The sequence below is a fragment of the Mauremys reevesii genome, linkage group 5 (genome assembly GCF_016161935.1).
Source record: "Mauremys reevesii isolate NIE-2019 linkage group 5, ASM1616193v1, whole genome shotgun sequence".
In the NCBI taxonomy this organism is placed as follows: Eukaryota; Metazoa; Chordata; order Testudines; family Geoemydidae; genus Mauremys; species Mauremys reevesii.
In genome coordinates, this window is record NC_052627.1 from 40844031 (window position 1) to 40866952 (window position 22922).

At 45.2% G+C, this 22922-nt stretch overlaps 1 protein-coding gene across 3 annotated transcripts in view; it reads right to left on the reverse strand.

Moving 5' to 3' along the window:
- The window catches only part of QRFPR (pyroglutamylated RFamide peptide receptor), a 65873-nt gene that overhangs the window by 19076 nt on the left and 23875 nt on the right, over positions 1–22922 (reverse strand). For 2 of the 3 annotated variants that reach the window (XR_005598710.1, XM_039539231.1), the window contains exon 2: positions 516–674. Coding sequence is in view for 2 of the 3 variants with exons in the window: in XM_039539231.1 (XP_039395165.1) it covers positions 516–674 (159 nt within the window). In the remaining variant the exon portion in view is untranslated. Of the gene's footprint in view, positions 1–515; positions 675–17529; positions 17619–20371; positions 20485–22922 lie in introns of those variants that run through there. The other variant, XM_039539232.1, reaches the window with a different exon arrangement.

Here is a 22922-nt window from a genome sequence, read left to right on the forward strand (position 1 = left end):
AGTAATGAATACAGCCTTGCAAATGGTGTGCTTCTTCAGCAGTACTTGTGTACTTTGAATATCTCTTGCAAAATGACTGTAACAAGGTTATCAAAATCCTAGTCAAAACCTATTCAAATACAAACTATTTTGGAATAGAAATCAAGGCTTTCCCAACTACCCACAAACAGGATATCAACAAGGATGGCCACTTCAGTTTACATTAGCCCATAAGTTTGTGAAAAAACAAAATCAGGCTTTTGAGGCAGGCAGATTGAGAAAGTTGTGGATGGTGTTAATTTAAAAAAAGGGGATAGAGGTGTAGTAGAAAGACAAGGGATTGTCCCAGTCTTGCATGGACAGTATTTCTGAGCCGCTTCATAGAATATGGCTAGACTCAGCAGTAACTCTGTACCATTGCACAGATCAATACCTTCTCTACTATGCAAACCTCCTACACTAGTTACACACAACGGAATAATTCAACTCGCAAATGATGTGTGTTGTATGAATACTGCAGTTGCCTAAGATCTTACCCAGCATTGTGAAAGCTCTTCTGTTGGTGTACTGCCATTTCATTTTTAATGGATGCACAATTCCCTGATGCCTTTCCACAGCAATGCAGGTCATTGTGAGAATCTCAGCAACAATAGCAGCAGATTGAACAAACGGTACCATCTTGCAAGCAAACGCACCTGTAATGATTAAAAAGTAAAGCATGTAATCATTGAGGTTAGTAAAAATAATAAGCTCAGGGAGTCAATAAAGTGATATTAAGAACAAACTAACCTATCTTCCTCAGATACATTTATTTCAATACCTAGACTTCTAGGAAGCCCTTTCAAGTGCTTGTCATATGTGGCCCCTTGTATTTCTATAATATTTAGAACTATTCAAAATTTCTCCCCTTTTGTACAATTTAAAGACAAAAAAGACCTCTTCTGTCACCTTGCCCAGCTCCATAACAACCTAAGACTCTTCCCTACTATTTTATTAGGGTTTTATTCAGTCTACTTTTAAATGTCCCAAGTTACATGATATAATCATTTCCCTTGGGAGGTTGTTTTGCAGTCTCATCTATCTATCAGGCAGTTTTTCCTGGTATTCATCTGAATTTTTCCTTTTCTTGACCATCTCATTACTTCTAGTTATATCCCCAGTTATTCTCCTCCCTCCTAAGTGTTTGTCTATTCCGAGCATGTGAAGACAGACTCCGGCGGATTGAGCGGATGAGACCTTTTGGAATAGGACCAACGGTCATGAAGGCGGTTTCTGCAAGCGACGTGGTACGCTAAGAGCACGGCAAGACGCGAAAGACGCCCTGGTCAACCACTGCGCCCAGCCCATCTCCAACCATCTCGACTTTTGTCCTGCCATTGGAGCAAGATGGAATCTGGGAAGAGAGAGTAAGGCTGACTATGCGCACCTCTCCCTCACTTTAATCCAATTTATGCACAAGTCTTGACATCCCTCCAATTCCCGTAAACTTTAAAGTCCTGTGGTAATGGGCGAGCGACGAAACAGCAGGTGTGGATACACTGGGAGCTGTAGCCGCAGACCTGCACACAGGCGGCTCAGGTCTAATGGTCGTCTTCTTGCTGACCGAAGCAACAGCTGGATTCGGTGTCTACCTGAGTGACTGAGCAGCCCTCTTTAGGACCGCACTGCTCACCTCCGTAGTAAGAGGAAGGGGCTAGAAAAGGTGCCCTAAACATTGTTTGCTTCATAGAACCCTGGCCAGCTTACCACGGCTGGAGGGGATCCCATCTTATGCGGTCGAATAACAAAATTTCAAACAACAAAATGCAAGGTGACACCACTCATTATTGGTACATGGAATGTACGCACGCTTCAAGACAACCCCTCAGCAGATCGACCAGAAAGAAGAACAGCCCTGGTTGCCAGAGAGCTCGCAAGATTTAACATCGATATTGCATCCCTGTGTGAAACTCGTCTAGCCAACGAAGGTCAGCTCACAGAAATAGGAGGTGGTTACACATTCTTCTGGTGTGGACGCAGCAGTGACGAACGTCGTGAATCTGGAGTTGGCTTCGCAGTTAAGAATCATCTTGTCCGCAAACTTGCCAGTCTTCCCAAGGGCGTGAACGATTGACTCATGACACTGCATCTTTCACTACCGAGAGGAAAGCGAGTTATACTAATCAGCACTTACGCACCCACAATGACAAATTCGGATGAAGTAAAGAACAAGTTTTATGAAGATCTCGATGCCCTACTCACATCCGTGAAGCACACTGACAGGCTGATTCTACTTGGCGATTTTAACGCGAGAGGAGGATCCGATCACTCTGCCTGGGATGGCGTCATTGGAAAAAATGGAATCGGCAAATGCAACAGCAATGGCCTACTACTATTAAAGACATGCGCGGCTCATGATCTGAGCATCACTAATACCATCTTCCGCCTGCCCACTCACAAAAAGACGTCCTGGATGCACCCACGCTCCAAGCACTGGCATCTCATTGGTTATGTCATCGTGCAGAGGAAAGACAGACAGGATGTAAGGGTGACCAAGGCCATGCCGAGTGCTGACTGTTGGACTGATCATAGACTTATCATCTCTAAATTAAGCCTTCACATCAAGCCAAAGAGACGTCCGCAGGGAAACAAAGCTGTGATGAAAAAGATCAACGTCAGTAAACTGAGGAACCCCAACACAGCAGCTTCACTAGTAGAAGATCTCGACAACCAACTCTCAGAGCTGCAATTAGAGGAAAATGTTGAGAGGAACTGGGAACGCTTCCGAAATATTGTGCACTCTTCTGCACTAAAGGTTCTTGGACCCTCACACAGGAAACAGCAGGACTGGTTTGATGAAAACGACGAAGAGATCAAGGCTTTACTTGCTGAAAAGCACCACCTTCACCGTACTCATCAGAACGACCCGTCGTCAACAGCTAAGAAAAATGCCTTTAACAACATTCGCAGGACCGTACAGAGCAAGCTTCGCAAGATGCAGGACTCCTGGTTGAGTGCCAAAGCAGATGAAATCCAGAAGTTTGCTGATAGAAATGATGCCAACCGGTTCTACGAAGCCCTTAGATCCTTGTACAGACCTCGGCCTTCAGGGAGTTCCCCTCTACTGGACTTAGATGGTGTAACTCTCATTACTGAGAAGACTCTGATTCTACAGCGTTGGGCTGAGCATTTCCAATCCGTACTGAACCGCCCATCTTCCATCAATAACGAGGCGATTGACAGAATGCCCCAGGCGGATATTAACTACAGCCTGGACGTTCCACCATCAGAGACTGAAACCCTACAGGCCATCAGTCAGCTGTCCAGTGGCAAGGCCTCAGGATCTGATGCGATTCCAGCGGAAATCTATAAGGATGGTGGTGCAATGCTTGTTGACAAACTCACTCAGCTGTTCCAGTCCTTCTGGAATCAAGGGTCCATTCCTCAGGAATTGAAAGACGTGTCATCGTACACCTCTACAAGAGGAAAGGAAATCGAAAAGTCTGTGATAATCATAGAGGAATCTCACTGCTTTCTAGCGCAGGTAAGATCCTTGCACGAGTGTTGCTGAATCGCCTGATTGACCACCTGGAACAGGGTCTACTACCCGAGACACAGTGCGGCTTCCGCAAAGAGCGTGGCACTGTGGACATGATCTTCGCAGTCCGACAGCTCCAAGAGAAGTGTCAAGAGCAGAATCGTGAACTGTACACCATCTTCGTGGATCTTACCAAGGCTTTTGACACTGTCAGTCGTGAAGGTCTGTGGTGCATCATGTCGAAGTTTGGGTGCCCTGACAGATTCATCCTGATGGTACGTCAGTTCCACGACGGCATGACGGCTCGTGTTCTGGACGACGGAGAAGCTTCAGAGGCCTTTCCTGTCACAAACGGTGTCAAGCAAGGATGTGTGTTGGCACCGACCCTGTTCAGCATAATGTTCTCAGCCATGCTGTCAGACGCCTTTCAGAACAGTTCCTTGGGAATCAGCCTGAGATACAGGACTGATGGGAAACTGTTCAACCTGCGAAGACTCCAGGCTGTCACCAAAATAAAGGAGACTGTGTTACGAGACCTCCTTTTTGCTGACGACTGTGCCCTGAATGCTGGATCAGAGCAGGAAATGCAAGCTAGCATGGATAAATTCGCAGCAGCATGCGATAACTTCGGCCTCCTTATCAACATAAAGAAAACCGAAGTGATGCACCAGCCAGCTCCAAAAGCCCAACACCAAGAGCCCACCATCATAGTGAAGGGACAAAAGCTGCAAGCAGTGGACCAATTTACATACCTTGGCAGCACCCTTTCTCGCGCAGTGACAATTGACATCGAGGTCAACTGCAGAATCGCCAAGGCAAGTTCTGCATTTGGCGGACTGCTGACCAACGTGTGGGACCGCCGTGGAATAAGCCTTGCTACAAAGCTTAAAGTCTACTGAGCAGTAGTGCTAACTACCCTGATGTATGCCAGTGAGACTTGGACTGTATACAGGAGGCACGCTAGGCAACTGAACCATTTCCACATGACTTGCCTCCGCAGACTTCTGAGGATCCGGTGGCAGGATAAGGTGCCAGATACAGAAGTCCTCTCTAGAGCAGGCCTACCATCAGTTTACACTCTGCTTATGAAAGCCCAGACATGCTGGGCAGGCCATGTTGTAAGGATGCCAGACCACCGCATCCCCAAACAGCTCTTCTATGGTGAGCTGTCTCAAGGAAAGCGATCGCACGGGGGACAAAAGAAGCGATACAAAGACACAAAAGCGATACTAAAGTGCCACAAGTACTCCTCGTTCTTTTTGCTGATACATACTAACACGGCTATCACGCTGAAAGCCTCTCTTAAGTCCCTGGATATTGACATCACCTCCTGGGAAACCCTGGCACAAGACCGATCGACATGGCGAACGCTGATCCACCAAGGCTGCCAGACATCTGAAGCCAGAAGGATAACCATAGCACAAGAGAAGCAAGCACTCCGTAAAGCCAGAGCTGTAAATGCTGTAACAGTGGTGCCCACACATGTCTGCCCAACATGTGGCAGAACATTCCGTGCCCGTATTGGCCTTACCAGCCACCTGCGGACGCACTGTGGACAGCTCACAACCTGCTAGATGTCAAGGTCTTCTTCGAATATGATGGACGAACATCATCATCAAGTGTTTACATCCTCCAAAATATTCATAGCCTTAAGTTGTCCTTTTAGGCACCATTTAGCCAAGCTATGCCCTTTTCACTCGTTAATAAGTTCTCTCGTAAATCAACACCTTAACTATTTTTGCACTTTTCTAATCTTATTCTTATTTGTCAAGATATTTTGTTAGCAAGACTGTCAGAATTGAATGTAATATTCCAATTCCAAAAAACTCATATGGCGATTCCTGCCACAAGACATTATGCTTCTGTACAACTGGCCCCAAACAATCGTACTTTGTTTGTTTATTGCTGCTCTAACTCATCACAAATGTATATTTAATTTGCAGCCAAGTATTTTTTAGCCATTCTGAAGTATTGATTTTTAAGTATCTCCCAAGATAATAGCTGTAGTCCTGATTATCACTACAAAAGTTTTTTTTTCTCCTGCTGATAATAGCTCACATTCATTGATTAGTCTTGTTATAGTTGGTATGGCAACACCCATATTTTCATGTTCTCTGTGTATATATATTCCTACTGTATTTTCCACTGCACGCATCTGATGAAGTGGGTTTTAGCCAACGAAAGCTTATGCTCAAATAAATTTGTTAGTCTCTAAAGTGCCACAAGTACTCCTCGTTCTTTTTGCTGATACATACTAACACGGCTATCACTCTGAAATCTTTCCCAAATGTATTCCCTTATATTAACCTCTTCCCAAACTGACTCTTGTCATTTTCTGTCCAATATTATAAATCCTGATGTCATTTTAGATTCCTTGTCCTCACAACTCTTCTTTATTTAGAATAATGTGTTAATTTCATCAATAATTGCCCTATTCCCTTTACTAGATCATTAATAAAGATTTTTTGCAAACTGTACCCAGAGTTGGGTGACCAGGTGTCCTGTTTTCAACCAGAACACCCAATGGAAAAGGGAGGCAGGCAAGTCCCTACCTGTCCTGGCACCGCGCTGCGCAATGGAAGTAGCCAACAGGTCCAGCTCCTAGGTGGGAGGCCATGGGGCTCCATGCACTGCCCCCGTCCAGAGCACTGGCTCTGCACTCCATTGGGCAGTTCCCAGCCAATGGGAGGTGAGGGGGGCAGTGCCTGTGGGCGAGAGCAGCATGCGGAGCCTCCTGCCCCCTCCCCCCACCTACTAGTGCCGGACCTGATGCTGGCCGCTTCTGGGGTGTAGCAGTGTCAGGACAGGTAGGCAGCCTGCCTTAGCCCCACTGTGCTGCTGACTGGGAGCTGCCTGACATAAGCCCACACCCCTACCCCTATCCTCAACCCCAACCCCTGCCCCAGCCCTGAGCTCCTCCCCCAAACCTGGAGCCCACCTGAACCCCAAAGCCCTCATCCCTGGCCCCAGCCCAGAGCCCTCACTCACCCCCACACTCCTGACCCAGCCCTGAGCCCCTTCAAAAAACTGGAGCCCGCTCCTGCACCTCAAATCCCTCATCCCCAGCCCCATCCCAGAGCCCACACTCCCAGCCCAGAGCCCTCACACACCCCTGAACCCCCACCCTCTACCCCAGCCCTGAGCCTCCCCAAACCCAGAGCCCTCTCCTGCATGCCAAACCTCTCATCCTTGGCCACAGCCCAGAGCTTGCACCCCCAGCCCAGAGCCCTCACCCCCCGCTGCACCCCAACCCCTTGCCCCAGCCCAGAGTCCCCTCCCACACCCTGAACCCCTCAGCCCCGGCCCCACCCCAGAACCCTCACCCCCTGCCTCAACCCACAGCCCCCTCCCACATTCTGAATCCCTTGGACCCACTCACTAGCCTGGAGCCTCCTCCTGCACCCCAAAGCCCTCATTCCCAGCCCAACCCCAGAGCTCGAACCCCCACCCCCTCCCACACACCAGTCCTGCCTCAGCCCAGTAAAAGTGAGTGAGGATGGGGGGAAGCGAGCCACTGAGGGAGGGGGAATGTAGTGAGTGGGGGCAGGGCCTCAGGAAAGGGGCAGGGCTAGGGTGTTTGGTTTGAGAAAGTTGGCAACCTTAACCCAGAGGCAATCCCAATAAAGCCAAAAGAGTTGTATGGGTGAAACTGAGAACATTATTCCTTTCCCTATATATTTGATTTGTCTGAAAATTAAATGTAAAAAAGTGTTTAAGCGCACATTACACAAACAATGAAATGCAGAAAACAAGGGGCGGGGGGACAAGAAATCAAATCAAGGCTCAATCCTGTCCTTTTCTGTACAAAGTGGTGATGGGAACAGGCATGGGGAAACTTCCTTGAATGTGAGCAGCAGGATATGCTGCCATCACAGCGCACAGAAAGGGGCAAGGATGGAAGCCCAGTTTAAGCACCAGCCTGCACACCACGGGTTTGCTACTGCTCATTGATTTCAATAGGCACAAATTCCTTTGAGTTTAGCATTGTAGGAGTAATCTCCGAAGGCGTGTTGGTCAAGAGTTAGGGCATATGGCCCAAATAATCCTCAAAGGTTATTAAAGCACCTAATTCCCACTGTAGCCAGATGGCAAGTACATCAGGTCTTGCTCAGAGGAGTAGCAAAATGTACCTCACAGTACAATATCCAGCTATCCTGGCCAGCAGGAACCACATGGAAGAGGATCCCCTGGGTTGCATCTATACTTCCCATTGTTCTGCTGGCCAGGGAAGGATTTGTACTACTAGGTATTTTACTGAATGGTTACAAACAGTAGGATAAGGCCCCTGTGAAACATGAAGACAACCATGACTCATAATAAAATACCAACCATTTCTTCCTACACTTCCATGAATGTCTACAGCAAATCCTTAATTAGACTGATCCAATAGCTCGCTAAACAATACCTCATTATGTCCAGTGCAGCATAGGAGATCACATGCACTCCTGTAGTTGGATTATATCTGCTCTGCAAAGTTGGTATATTTACCTCCTCAGTAAAGTAATAAAAAAATAACCCCTAACACCACTTCGCAGTTGCTAAATGAAAAAATAAGCAGGTAAAAATTATACCACATAAACCTTGGTTGTCTTTGAAAAAAATCAGCATCTTAGTGTCAGTAAGCTAAAGGCAAAATGATGTAGGGCCTGATTCAAAGCCCAGTGAATCAAAGGGAATTTTTCCATTGCCTCCTACCAGCTTTGGATCAGACTACCAAAGAGGGTGGGAGGGGATATACATGGGTAAAGCAAAAATTAATTCCATTGAAGCCAATGGAGTTAACACTAGTATGTTAATAATTCACAATAGAAAAGTCAGTTGTAGCAAAAACAAAACACTGCCATATATTGCTCCTCATAGTCTGTAAAACAGACAAGGTATTTAATAGTTCCCATTTAAATCATGCAATTTTTAATAAGTCCACTTGAACAATCATTATAATACTCAAGATTTCTAGAGATATCAATGTACTATGCTTTTTAAGGTAATAAAGCAGGGGTGGCCAACCTGTGGTTCCAGAGCCACATGCAGCTCTTAGGAAGTTAATATGTGGGGGGTAAGCTGATGGAGGGGCTGCTGATGTATTACTGTGGCTTTTTGGCAATGTACATGGTATGCCGTACTGGCTTACTTTCACCTCTGATCTCTGTCCATGCCTCTTTAACGGAGACCTGGAGTACGGAATGAGGCTCCAGAAATTCCTGACCCTTCACTACCTCTTCTTAGGGTCAGGAATCTGGGTCTGCAGCAGAGCTAGTCTCCAGGCCAGCTTCATCATACAGCAGGCCGCAGTCAGCTGCCTGATTGGGCATGCCACCTGATTAGCTGGAGGGGCTCAATGCTCATGCTGACCACTGTGCCTGCTCCTGTGTTACTTGGCTCCTGCTGCTCCTGCCTTGCATCCAGCCTTCCCTCTGTCCTGCCCCTGCCTTGAGTCCCTCCTTCCTCCAGTTCCTTACTTCCAGTTTGTCCCTTGGCTCTGGCTTCTGATTACAGACTCGGAATTGACCCAATTCAACACAGTTTTGTCACACATTCTCATATAAACAAATGGATTTACAAAATGAATTTTAAAAAAAATTAGAGAACATTAAAAGACCAAGGCTGATGTTCCTTTCTCAGCTGGCTGCTTTTCAGCTCTCTTTTGAAAAAAAGAAAATCACATATTTGCCAACAAGACATTGATGTTCTCTTTTGCTCCAGCAATCTTTTATAATTTATGCCTCCTGCCCACTCAGCTTGTCTGCTTCATGGTGGTTTGAGTCCTTTTACTGAAGTACATCCCACACTCTTTACAGAGTCCATCACTACAAAGTGGGCCTGAGGCTGTGGTGCCAATCACTAGCAGAGAAGAGGAAACACAACAAAGGGAGATAAAACTCCATACTTAACCATGGAGCTTCTCTCCTTTGGCCAGCGAGGTAACATGAGAGCTTTCCTCAGCTTAGTTCAAGGGGAACAGTCACCAGACCCATGCCCACTTCAGCCAGAGGGCCCAAAATAAGCAGTTAACTCTCAGGCCCAGAGGAAAGGGGGAATTGACAGAGACCTGATCACCACTCCCTGATTCTGCTCTGCCCAACTTGCAAGGGGAAGCTTTAGGTGACACAGCTGGCCGAAGACCTTCCGCACACAGAGAATCACTTCCTTCTCTCCCTTGCCTTCCCTCACTTGACACACCTGTTGCCGGCTCAAAGAGCCCAAGGCGGAGCAACAGTAGGGTTCGTTGCCCGGTGTGCGTCGCACTAATTATCACACCAGGGTGGAGAAGCAAAACCAGGTTTATTTAAGCCCAAATAGGTGCCAGGGAGAAAAGCATTCTCAAATCCTGCACCCCGATACAAGCAGTTTTCCTCTCTTTATACAGAACTTCAGCTACGCATTCCCATTACCCCCACACTTTTTCTCTCCCCTCACTTTTCATTCCCATGCAGCAAATACACTTTGCAATAGCAATCACATGAAGCAGTTAAGTCATACTTGGCAAAAAACCACCTTAGCTTGTTAGCAACTTTTCTGTGATCAGTTATCTGTACTTTCCCACTGTGGGGGCTACGTTCTCATGCATATAACTTTAATTACAGCACCTGCTTTCTGCCTATCTTATTTAATATTGGCTACATCTAGTATCAAGCAACTTTACCACTGCAGTAATTAGCACATAACACAAAAGGTTACAAAAGTTTAGTAAGGCTAACAAAAGCACTTTACATAAAGGTACTTTGGGTCACATAGGCCCAAAGTCACAACTTTGGTTTACTCAGGCCTAGTGGCACCAACAATCCCCCCCTTTGAGAATACTCAACAAACTTTTGGCGAGTTTTCTCAAACTTTAAAAACAAAAAACAATGAAGCTTTACAGATATATGTACAACTGCTCTTTTGAGCTTAGTTACCCCCAACCCAGGAATGAATGCATGGACAAAAGAGTGGAATGTTCATTTAACAACTAAGGGATTGGGGCACTGACTATAAATCAGGTAGGTATACCAAGTGGTTTAATTTCCCAGATGTCTCGGTGAATAATTCAGTCTTATATGCATCCTTCCCATGGATCCAGCAGGATTCGGTATGTGGAAGCCACACCCACCCTAACCGGTCCATATGCTTGGAAGGAGCACTGTGAATGTCTACACTTCCATTCAGAAAGTGTCCAAGTATGTCTCCATGACCACAGATCAGATGGTACTCCTGATGTGTCTGTAAGGGCAGTGGGTCAAATCTGGTGCTCAAGATCACTCTGAATGGCCATCAGCTGGTCATTCAGGAAATCCTGAATTTCTAAACATACTAGATCCCACTGCAATACCTTCCCAGCCTCAGTGATATTCAATACCATCTCTGTCAGTAACTTCTGGGTTATAGAACTAAGGGTGGAAATGACATGTAACTCACCAACTTCAGCCTATACTTGGGTTAGCTGAACTTTAGAAATAAGGCTAGTGGCCCTTTCTGGTCGGCCCAATTTCTTATCATGTTTTTGGCCTTTAAGAATATTCCAAATGGCTGTTACACTGTTAGCCCCAGCCCACAGGGATCTGCCCAATTTCCTCTTTTTCCAGAGGAAATAACCCAGGCTCTTTGTTGTGCTAATCTAATGGCAGCCCCTTGTGAGCAATCTGGGTATGTAAAAGTGATCTGAAAACTGAATAAAGGCAATGTCATTTAAAATCCAATTAGGGAGGGCAATACATACTGAAGGATTTATCCAAAACACAGGGCGCAGCCTGTAGAATAAACCCCAAAATCCAATTAATACCACATTCCCAAACATGGGTCCCACAAGTTTTTTCCTCCCAGTGTGTAATTCTTTGTTTCTTCACCAGGGTTAGTTCTTAATGTCTTTTCTGGTCAGGAATTCCTGGACTTTGGCAATGTCAGTGGAGTGAGTGTTTCTTCTTCTTTCCCAAAACAATTGTGGTTTAGCATCCTACAGGGGAGGTTTCCAGCACATATCACCCTGTAATAGCTGTGCTTTTTCTAGAAAAGTCTAAAGGCACAGTTGGTCTGTCAGTGGACAAGGGAGCTTTTTCCCTGCTGTCCAGAAGCACAGTAGAACTAGAAGAAAGAATAGGCTAATCATCAATAGGAAAATTCTTTTGATGTGGAGGGGTCTTTTTGCAGTGAGAATCCTGGGTCCAAGCAGTCAGTCTTTGGCACTTCACAGCAGTGTTGGTAGACAGCAGGACTTGGAAAGGGCCTTTCCAGCGTGGAGCCAAGGCAGTCTTTTGTTGATGGATCTTTATGTAGACCCAGTCTTCTGGTTCCTAGGAGTGGTAGGGCTGCTAGGATCTTTGGGTTGTTTTTTTTTTACCTGTGAGAAAAAAACCTAACACATTGCATTAGTGTCTTTGCAGATTTTACATCTGCTTGGGTATATTCAAGTCCCCCCCTTTTCTTGGTTGTTTGCTCACAGCTAAAACTTGGCTGTGTCCTTGAACGGAGTCAGTGTCTTATTTTGAAACTGAGTATGTTAACTATTTACTTTTTCAGTTAACTCTTTTTTTTTTTTTTTGGCTTTTTTTTTTTAACCTACAAAGGAAATTTTTACTTATACACTTTTTGTTAACAATAAACACATACACAGTACATTAGTCTTATTTAATGTATGCCACATATACTCTTTTACTAAAATAACCTTATTACAGAGCTTTAGAACAACAGGCCAGGACAAGCACACTCACTTTGATGAGTTCACTTAATACAACCTCTAGTCCAATAGCTTTCTACCATCCCTAGCCCTCTGGCTAGAAGTCTGAGGTAGCCAGAAGGATCCCATGTACAATATGGGGAGTGGGTTAACTTTCCATGTCCTTGCTTTTAAAAACTGTTAGTATGCAAATTTTAATAACCACTTTAAATTAAAAGATTTGGCTAATAAAGTTTCTTTTTCTTACTTAAGAAAATGTATTAAACTTTAGTATATTACATTTTTTTGATATATTCAAACACTTTGTATTTTAAATAAAACAAAACAAGTATTTGCATTTTAATTTAACACTGCCACTTGATTTTAAATTAGACCATCCCATAAAAAATATTAATCACAACAATTTTGGCCACTTGAGACAAACACCACAAGACAGAACATACATAGAACACAAAACATAATTGTTACTCTGTCAGTAAATGCATGATATGTTGAATGCTGTTCAGCTGGCATTAGTTTTCTCTTTGATTATCTGAAAGACAGAAACAAAAGTCTACCCCTTCTGGGCAGTCAATCATTACTTAAAATATACAAATACTCTTGTTAATTTAGGAGAATTACCCCATATTGTCTTGTATGTGTTTTATAGGCAGCCCCTGTTTTAGTGGCTCCTATTTTATTAGTTAGATAATTTGCATTAATACAGATGCTTGCTGGCTCACTTTTTACTTGTAACTTCTGCTTGTAAACACTGAAAGAAAACATCATCACTCACAGTGCTCTTAGAGCCTAATACAATTTTAATTACATAGCAGTGGATACATTCTTCAGCTAATTTAACAAAATTGTTCATAGCCAAATGATTGCAATCTAATAATTTCTTTGCCTGAATTTATTTACAAACATTTCAAAGACACCAAGAACTTTTTACTTTAGTACATTTACAAAATTCAACTGCTGTTCCCTCCAGCAACTATAGAGTTAACTTTTTACTGTGCCTTAAATCACTTGCTTGTCCTTTCAACAACTACTTACTAACTCAGATCACCATTTTAAATATTCTTCTGAGTATTTGAACCCACATGCGTATACTTACTTACTTTGTTTTTGTCTTTGTTTTTTTCACTACACCCTAAAAGTTTCCAACCTGTTCTCCAAGCTCTCTGTCTGTTGCCTGGCCGCCTGGGCCCGATCCTTTTTTTTTTTTTTTTTTTTTTTTTCTGTACTTAACATAGTCTGTACTGATTTTTGACCTTGTACACAGAGCAGCTTTCTCCTTATCTCTGGGGTTAGCCGAGTTTTAAATTAATCCATTCCTAGACAAATTGCTCACACTGTGTCAGAGGCTTTTTTTTGTGATTAAAAGCTCCTCTGAGATATATGATCTTATTTAGATTGAAGATACCTTCTAATGGGCATTGTTTAGATAGATTTTCACACGTGTAAAGATTCCAATTCTCTAAATACCTGCAGGTTTCAGGACCATAATGTACGTACATGTAACATACTGGGGTACCCTTAGGGGGTGAGGTAAAAATGTTTAGACTGTCCCTCTCCCATTTTCCACTTACACACACACAGAGGGTGCCCTGTCCCTGCTAGCAGCACATAAACTATGGATCTTTCTTACAGGGCACTTACACAGGAGAGACACTCACACTGGTATACACACACACACACACACACACACACACACCAAGACCATTATTTCCTATTACCACGATGCATTTTATCTTGCTGCACAGTCAATAAATTCAAATGGCATGAGCCCAGCAGAGACAGACATTCCCACGGACAGTTCTCCTCCCAGTGCAGCTCTGGGGCATATGATGAGGGATTTTTACAAGAGCTCTACATACAAACAGCTTCAGAAGCTACCTGTTCGCTGACAAAACAGGAGTAATTGAAGGATCGTGTTGTAATTAAGTGATCCTTCCGGTGGCCACCTTTCCTGGCTCTCTAGCTGATACTGAGGCCAGTCTACTGTACAGAACTTTTTCAGTTTACTCTTAGCCAATGGATCTGATTCAAACACTCTCCAATTCATCAGAATGCATTCTAAGGGTGTACACCATACCCTGCCTGTACTCTGTTCCTGCCCCATACCTATGGGAAGACACTGGGCGTCCCCAGGTCTTAACAGGCAAACAAAAGGTTAACAGCACTGGACTGTTCCTACCTTATTCACGAGACCGGTTCCCCACCGTCGCCCGCAGCTGCTTCTCCACTATCTGAGCGCGTTGCACCGTTGTGTCCTCCAAGGTCAGCCTGACGCGTCTCTGCCGAGGCCCCCGGTAAAGGCACCGGTGCGCGCTAGGCGTCGGCTGTGACCATCGTCCACCGGCCATTGGAGGAGTCCGGGCAAGGCACAATTTTGCCTCGAGCCCACCCAGGGACGCCAAAACTGTTGCCGGCTCAAAGAGCCCAAGGCGGAGCAACAGTAGGGTTCGTTGCCCGGTGTGCGTCGCACTAATTATCACACCAGGGTGGAGAAGCAAAACCAGGTTTATTTAAGCCCAAATAGGTGCCAGGGAGAAAAGCATTCTCAAATCCTGCACCCCGATACAAGCAGTTTTCCTCTCTTTATACAGAACTTCAGCTACGCATTCCCATTACCCCCACACTTCTTCTCTCCCCCCACTTTTCATTCCCATGCAGCAAATACACTTTGCAATAGCAATCACATGAAGCAGTTAAGTCATACTTGGCAAAAAACCACCTTAGCTTGTTAGCAACTTTTCTGTGATCAGTTATCTGTACTTTCCCACTGTGGGGGCTACGTTCTCATGCATATAACTTTAATTACAGCACCTGCTTTCTGCCTATCTTATTTAATATTGGCTACATCTAGTATCAAGCAACTTTACCACTGCAGTAATTAGCACATAACACAAAAGGTTACAAAAGTTTAGTAAGGCTAACAAAAGCACTTTACATAAAGGTACTTTGGGTCACATAGGCCCAAAGTCACAACTTTGGTTTACTCAGGCCTAGTGGCACCAACACACCTCTTCCCCCTCATGCTGGAGAGCAGAACTCAAGCAGAGAAAGCAGCAGGTGGGGGAGCTGGCATAGGTGGCAAAAGAGCCACCTCCACCAGCTTTATACCAGCCCTCCTAAATAGGAGGTTTCATCAGGTGGGTTTTCCAGCTCGTTTAAGTTCACTTTATGCTGTACAAGCAGACTTAGAAGACTGAAAAACACGGCTGGCCCTGTCTCTGGCAAGAAGCCCATCCCTTTGGTGTAACTAAGCAGGCAGTTTCTAGGGTATTCATGCCTCCTGGTTCTATCATTTCCCTGAACAGAGAAAAGAGAGAAAGAATGCTTCCTCCTTCTCTTGGAGAGTCCCTAAGCTGTCCCTTTACTGTCTATACACCTGTATTGATATCAGGTGGGAATTCACTTCTGGCTGTTAGCAGAGCAGCTTCTCCAGAGCAGAAGAGAGCAGGACCTTTGCCTGGCTCTCTTTGATGGAAGTAAAATCATTCCCTGACCGACTTTAAGCACGTCCTCTCCCTTATTGCTGTATCCCTGGGCTACTTCCTATCTTCAGGGCCGGCTCCAGGCACTAGCCCAGCAAGCAACTGCTTGGGGCGGCCAACAGTGAGGAGCGGCACGTCCGGGTCTTCAGCGGCAATTCGGCAGCGGGTCCCTCACTCCCTCTCGGAGCAAAGGACCAGCCGCCGAATTGCCACCGAAGACTGAAATGGCGGTGGTAGAGCTTCAGATCGCGATTGTGGCTTTTTTTTTTTTTTTTTTTTGCTGCTTGAGGCGGCAAAAACCTTGGAGCCAGCCCTGCCTACCTTGTCTTCTCTCTGACAACGACAGGCATAGTCGCCAACTCAGTGGGTGTTCCCTGCTGCGCCCCACTTCCCCAGCTGTTTTGCAGCATGCAGGAGGCTCTGGGAGGGAGGGGGAGGCGTGGGGACAGGGCATGCTCAGGGGAGGGAGCAGAACTGGGTGGAAAGAGGCAGGACAGGGATGGGGACTTGGGAGAAGGGGTGGGGGCGGAGCCTGGGGCGCAGCAGGGATGGGAATAGGTGGGATGGGGGTGGGGACTTGGAGGAAAAGGGTGGGTGGGGGCGGGAGCTGGGGCAGAGCGGGTAGTTGAGCACCCCCCAGACCCGAAGGAAGCCAGCTCCAATGGTGACAGGAGCCTCTTTCTCTCTGCAGCCCCCCTCTATTTTATACAGGCCTTTCCTGTTCCTGTCCAGCTGTGCTTCCTCTTTAAATCTACCTTCATTACTCCCTGGCTCCCCCTTCAGGTGCAGACTAGGTGGTTAATTGGCTCAGCTAGCCACCTTACCCCCTTCAGGCTGTACACCCCATCAAGAAGTGGGCTGCTATAACCATCTGGAGGTGGCTACCCCAGACTGCTACGGGTGCATAGCTAACCAGTTTGGTGTTGGAAAGTCAACTCTATGATGTGATGCAAGGATGGTAATAAACATTCTGAAAATTTTTTTAAAAAATATTAAACCATCACCAGGCAGGTCAACTACCATTAGCACCCCCACACACAAAGCCATTAATAAAACAAAGTGCATTAATGAAACACTGAATTCATTGCCAACAAATCAATCCCTTCACACTGCATGTCCCTTGACCCTCCTCTCCACTTCTCCTTGCCTTTTCTTCTACCTCTCGAGTGCACTTGGTGCCACTCCCTGGGGGTGGAGGCTTACTGGGAGTCTGCATGAAGATGGATGCCTGCACAGGTTAGATTTACCCTGTCCAGCTGCTAAATCCCATTTGCACAGGCCACTAAACTATGGAATTGTCCAAAGTGTTCCTGATCTGCAGCACATGGTATTGTGGAAGGGATCCAGGCCATTGTGCGGGTGCACTCTTGCAGCCATAAACATGAGCAGCCCCTCGAACAGGTCTTTCTGCTACACTCTGTCTTCTTCATCTGACATTCCTGCTCCAGAAACTGTGCTGCAAGCCTCTCCTTGAGCACTGAAATTCTGCCCTCTCGCTCTGCAGCCTGCCTGTGCCTTTTCACTTGATGTGAATCCCTCTCCCTCTGGCAGGGGTGGCTCTAGCTTTTTTGCCGCCCCAAGCACGGCAGGCAGGTTGCCTTCGGCGGTGTGCCTGCAGGAGGCATGTCCCATACCCACCGCCGAATTGCCAAATCCGCGGGACTGGCAGACCTCTCGCAGGCAAGCTGCCGAAGGCTGCCTGACTGCCTCCCTCACAGCGACTGGCAGGGCGCCCCCCGCAGCTTGCCACCCCATGCATGTGCTTGCAGCACTGGTGCCTGGAGCTGCCACTGCCCTCTGGTATTACACCTGCTTGCTGGGCCTGTCCAGAATGTCCACCATAATCATCATGGAAACACTTTTGCTTGGACCAGTCTGTGATAGTTCTACATCCTAGGTACCTGCTGCAGTGCCCTTACTGCTGAGGTGGACAGACAAGCAGTGGTGGGAGGAGCAGTAGAGGGAGAGGGACCAGCAGAGGTCAAAGAACCTAAAAACAGACTTCAAACAGTGCATTATTGTTTAAGTACTTTAAAACAGATTCAGTGTAATCTGCAGGCACTCTGTTTTTTGGAATCCAAAAAATGCTATTTTATAAAACTGAACTTCAATATATTCAGTTCCCAGAAACTGCGTAGAAACAACGGAGTGAAAAGAGTGCACCAACAACGGTAAGTTAAAATGTTAAATTGCTTTTTGTTGAAAAATTGCAAGTCAGATTTGCCCTTGGGGAGGGGGCAGAGCTTACAAACATAGCTTTTTCTAATGTTTCTGGCATTCTCCATTCTGGAAGACATTACAGTTGGCAAAATGGGCAAAGGGACATTTTATTGCAAGCTGCCCTGTGGCCATGTATGCCACAGAGGTTTCAGATCTATGATGACTGAACAACACAAATACGAGCGGAGGGGGCTGGTGACCTACAGAGCCTGGAAAGTATGCACTTCCCCAAAATTTGAGTACCTATCTGGAGTTCCTACTATGGGCTATCAGCTATTTGTGGCTATCAGCACCCAGAATTGGACCAAAATTCATGGGGAAACTGATAGGATGCTGTATTGGTGTCCACTTGGATTATTGCCTCCCTAAGGATCCTGATGCAGGCTGCTCTGAACACATCTATCCAGTGACTACATGCAAACACACATGATAATATGGATTCTCAAAGAATTACATAGGCATTCCCTCTCCCTACCCCAAAAGGCACATTTCTGGACTACATTCAACCCCCCAGCTATACTTTGGACATTGATTCCATCACCTATGGACTACATTTAACCTCTCCCCCTGCATACCAGACAGCACTTATGTGCAGCTCATTACATTGTGGCATGGCCAATTTGTATAGCATGGCATCCTAAAAGAGAAGGCAACATAACATAACATCTTTTAACACTTCAGCTCCTCTTTGTAAGAATGTGGGAGTTTCTTGTAAAAATTTAATTTTAAGTGCTTATTTGACTTGTTTGTTCTTCCAATCTCCATTTGAATTCCACATCTTGGGGTGGGGGGGTGCTAGCATGCAGTCTGACATTAGTGAATACACAGTGCTGCCCATGGCTTGTAATAAATTTTGCACTGAGCCCGTCATAAACCAGAAATCCCTCCCATGCGTATAACAACAATAAACATGGAGCCAGAAACTTACCAGGCTGAGGGGCTATTTTTGCTTCTTGTGTTTCTGCTGCCAGTTCCACAGTAGGCTACTCCTCTGTGAAATCATGAAAAAGGTTCTCCGAGTAGGGACCCAGGACATGCCGCAGCTGCTCCATCTGCAAAGCCTCCTTGGGCACCCACATGAGCACCAGAGTCATTTCAACAGCCTGATCCAGCATTTGCCAGCCCGGTTCCCCTCCAATGCTATCTTGGATTCTAGGATCAGAAGATTACTGTCCCAGCTGACCCGGCTGTCGTGAATCACTGGTGGGTCAGTGCTTGGCTCAGTACCCAGCCCCTGGTCAAACTCCTCCTAACATAGGCAGGGTGATGGGGAGTTCCCAGAGGTACAGTTCTCATCCCTGGCTTTCCAGTCATCACTCTTGAGCAACTTACTCCACTCCCTGCACTGGCCACCAGCCCAGTGAATCTCCAACTCGTTATTTCCTTGTATACATGGTCATTCCTGGAACCCTTATTGAAGTTGAACTGTTTGATCACCTCACACCAGAGATTAACCAAAATCTGACTGTGTTCTGATGACCAACTACCAGTGCACTTGGCAAAGGACTTCTTTGTGGCAGTGGCTATTACAAATGCTGGAGAAGACTCACTCTGCTTGCAGTTCAGCAGTCAGAATAAAAAGAAAGGGTTAAACACTGAGCAGCTTACTTGAACCAGAAGCTAGACTTAAGCCCCAGCAGGGTTTACAAACTAGGCATTCCCCCATCTGTGTTGCCTTTAGGACCCAATTTGGTAAACATGATCCAAGCACATCTAACCCCACACAAAGAAACTGGAGATGCCCTCTTATAACTTTTAACCCAGGTTCAAGGGCGTGGGAAACCCAGGTTCAATTCAATCCTCTATCTGATATAAAGCAGGGACATGAACTTGGATCTCACACTTCCCAATAGAGTGTCCTAACCACTGGAGTATTCTGGGCTGGGTGTCTTTGTTGAAGCTGTGTATAAATAAATGTTACATTCCAGGGTGCAACCCAGACCAATGCGGGGCTGTGTCACCATCTGCCCTATAACCTGGGGTGCCTCACAATGTTGTTGTTGTAGCTCCAAGCTGGGCCACTCACAAACAGCCTGCCAATATGCAAGTCACAGTCTGAGTGTCTGTGTAGAGCTGCAGCCCTGATCCAGCAACTCTGACCCCAGCAGCCTGTCAGCAACATACCAGCCACACTCTGGCTACCAGCAGCCTTGGTTACTACCTGCAGCGTGACCCCAACACACTCCCAGTCCCAAATGTTCCACAGAAACATGGTCTGCACTCTCCAGCCCTCTCCTGGACAGATCAGATATTAGAGGTCTATTGCCACTGTAAGGGGTCAGTATCCATCAGTTTGCTACCTGAAATGCAGCTACCAAACAGCTCAGTTTAAAACACAAACACTGGATTAATTCTTATTTAAAAAAATAAAACAAGTTTATTTAACTACTAAACAGATAGATTTTAAGTGAGAACAAGTATAAGACATGAAAGTCAGAAATAGCTACAAGAGAAATAAAGATAAAACACTTTCTAGTAGCTAACATTTAAGAAACCAGACTTGGTTCAAGGTAAGACTCTTACCACATGATCCCAGCAACAGGGCTGACCAAATTCTCATGTCAGAATCTCACACAAAGTCCAAAAGCTGGTTCCTTTGTCTTAGGTGAAAGAGAGAGAGAGAAGGAGATAGGGAGAGAAAGCGAGAATGCCTGGTTTGTTTCCCCCCTCCCTTTTATAGTCCAGTCACCCTTTGAAATGCATTTTCCTGAGGGTTACCCCTTGCTCAAGTTCCTTCTCATTGTGAGGTCAGAGACATGGAGTCTCATGGTGAGAGAGGTTCCATGTTATTTGTTAAAATGCAGGTCAATCTGTTTCTGTCCCCCTCCTTTGCCCAAGAATTGCCAGTTGACTGATGATTGCCAATCAGCTTTGATGACACCTGGTTAGAGGTGTCATCTTGCCCTTTGTCTTTGAGAAACAAGTTTACCCCGCTCCCCAGACTTGTCTGGTAAACACATTTCAGTCATAATTTCAGCTTATGTTCATAACTTTATATGTAATGTTGCTACACACATTTTGCTATGATATTATTGACCATTGAGTTATTGGTTATCAAATGATACCTTACAATGCATATTTTTCACAGGGATTACTAAAATAGCATGTGGGGTGTGAATACAGGGGTGTATTTGTTAACAATAAATAGTCATTGGGCCAATGAGAGTGCGAGAATAATTCTACACCCAGGGGCTAAATACTCTCCTAAGAAGCGAGAGACCCAAGTTCAAATCCCTGCTTTGCATGGGTGGGGGGGAGAAGGAACCAATCTTGAGTCACTCGCTTCCTGGGTGAGTGCTCTAATCACTTCAGTTAAAGGCAAAAGGAGGAGTATCTCCATTATTTTTAAGGACAGTCTTGGCTTAGATACCTAACTCCAGGAGAGAGTTCATGATTGTGAATCCTGAGTGCAGATAGGTACCTTCTTCTAACTGGGAGTTTGCACTTAGGCCCAGCTCCTCAAAGATATTTCGGCTCCTAACTTCCAGGAGTTGGGTGCTAAAACCTCTTGTGGGGCACGGCTTAGACCACGCCCTTCTCCTCACCGTTTCTTACTGGCTAATTTAGACAGCTCTACTCAGCATGCTCACTTTTGTGAATCCTGTTCCTCAGCAACTAACTCTCACTATCCATTCTATAGGGAGCCTGGGGGCCTAACTCAGGGTTGTGAATTCCACTAGGCAGTAGGATGCCTGAAAGGTAGGTGGTACAACTCTTTGCAAAGCCCAAGTCCCCCTGGTGAATTCCAGTTTCAGGGTCATCAAAAGGCCTATGAAGTTGGAAATAAATAGATCACATTTTTAAAAAGTCATAGTTTGAGTGTAATTAAAATAAGACAGGAAAAAAACAGTACTGCTGTGTCAGATGCAGTGTGTCATACTTCAGATTTGTCGAGCTATGCTTTTCATGTGTTTGTTTGTGTTCAGGTTATGGAAGGCAGAAGAATCTTAAAGGAAAAGGATGCTGCTGTTGCTGATGCACAGCTTATGCACAGCACAGAGTAGCTTCTTTCCTCAAATGTGATGATTACATGTTGATGTTTTGGGAGTTAATACTAATGTCATTCAAGTCTTTTTCTGAATTCATTAACTGACAGTTTTATCAATTTGTGCTTCCCAGCACGATACCAGCCACCTAGCATACTTCTGCAGATATTGCAGATATTGATGCCAATCCAATGCATTAAAAACGTTACATGAACATATTCATTGTTTTTAATTAAATGTACCTGCTGAGTTCCTCCTTATTTTGCAATGTTATTGCGGAAGCACTGATATTTTGTTTTTCCCAGATGACTGTATCTACCACAGATATTTTTCCAATAGTGATTTCTTAGAAACCCATAATGCCAGCAGGGATACAGAGTTCATACAGCATGAATAGCTCAGCCAGCTTTCTGGAGATGGTTGTGGCTTTGATGTACATTGCAGTTCTTTTGCATCCAATTCTGATACACTTATGCTATCAATGTTACAAGGACATAAATGTTAATTTGTCAGTTTGTATTTGGTCTAGAACAGAATGAAGTTAAAAGTGATCTGAAAGAGGGGAGGGGGGGAAAGGGGTTGTATCTTCTTTTGTGTGATGGTTTGTTTTGTCTCCTTATGATAGATAAAGGTGACCTGAAAGGTCTTCTTTTTTTTTTTTTTTTTTTCCCCCCCTCAAATCTGCTTTTTTTATTACATTCTGGTCTGGAAGACTGAAGAACTAGTAAAATAGTGACATCTCAAGACCAAAGAGAGTGAAAATAGAGCTACTAAAAGGGGAAGATTTTTAATTAGATTGCTTGAAACTTTTTCTTTGTATCATTTTAACTTCATTTAGCTAATTAACCTTTTGTATAAAGGAAGTCTTTCTCTGAGAAAGAACATCCTTCCCTTGTTTTTTCTAAGGCAAGAAGCAAGCAGGGGAAAAAAAAGAATTATTTTCTGGCCTTATTTACATACCATGTAGAAACAAAAAGGGCCTAAGACCACCACCCCTTTTTTAATATATATTATTGTAGGCTGCCTTTAACACAATCAGTCTCAGCCTGACAACTCCAAGCAGAACAAAGTTAACATGTCAAAGCATG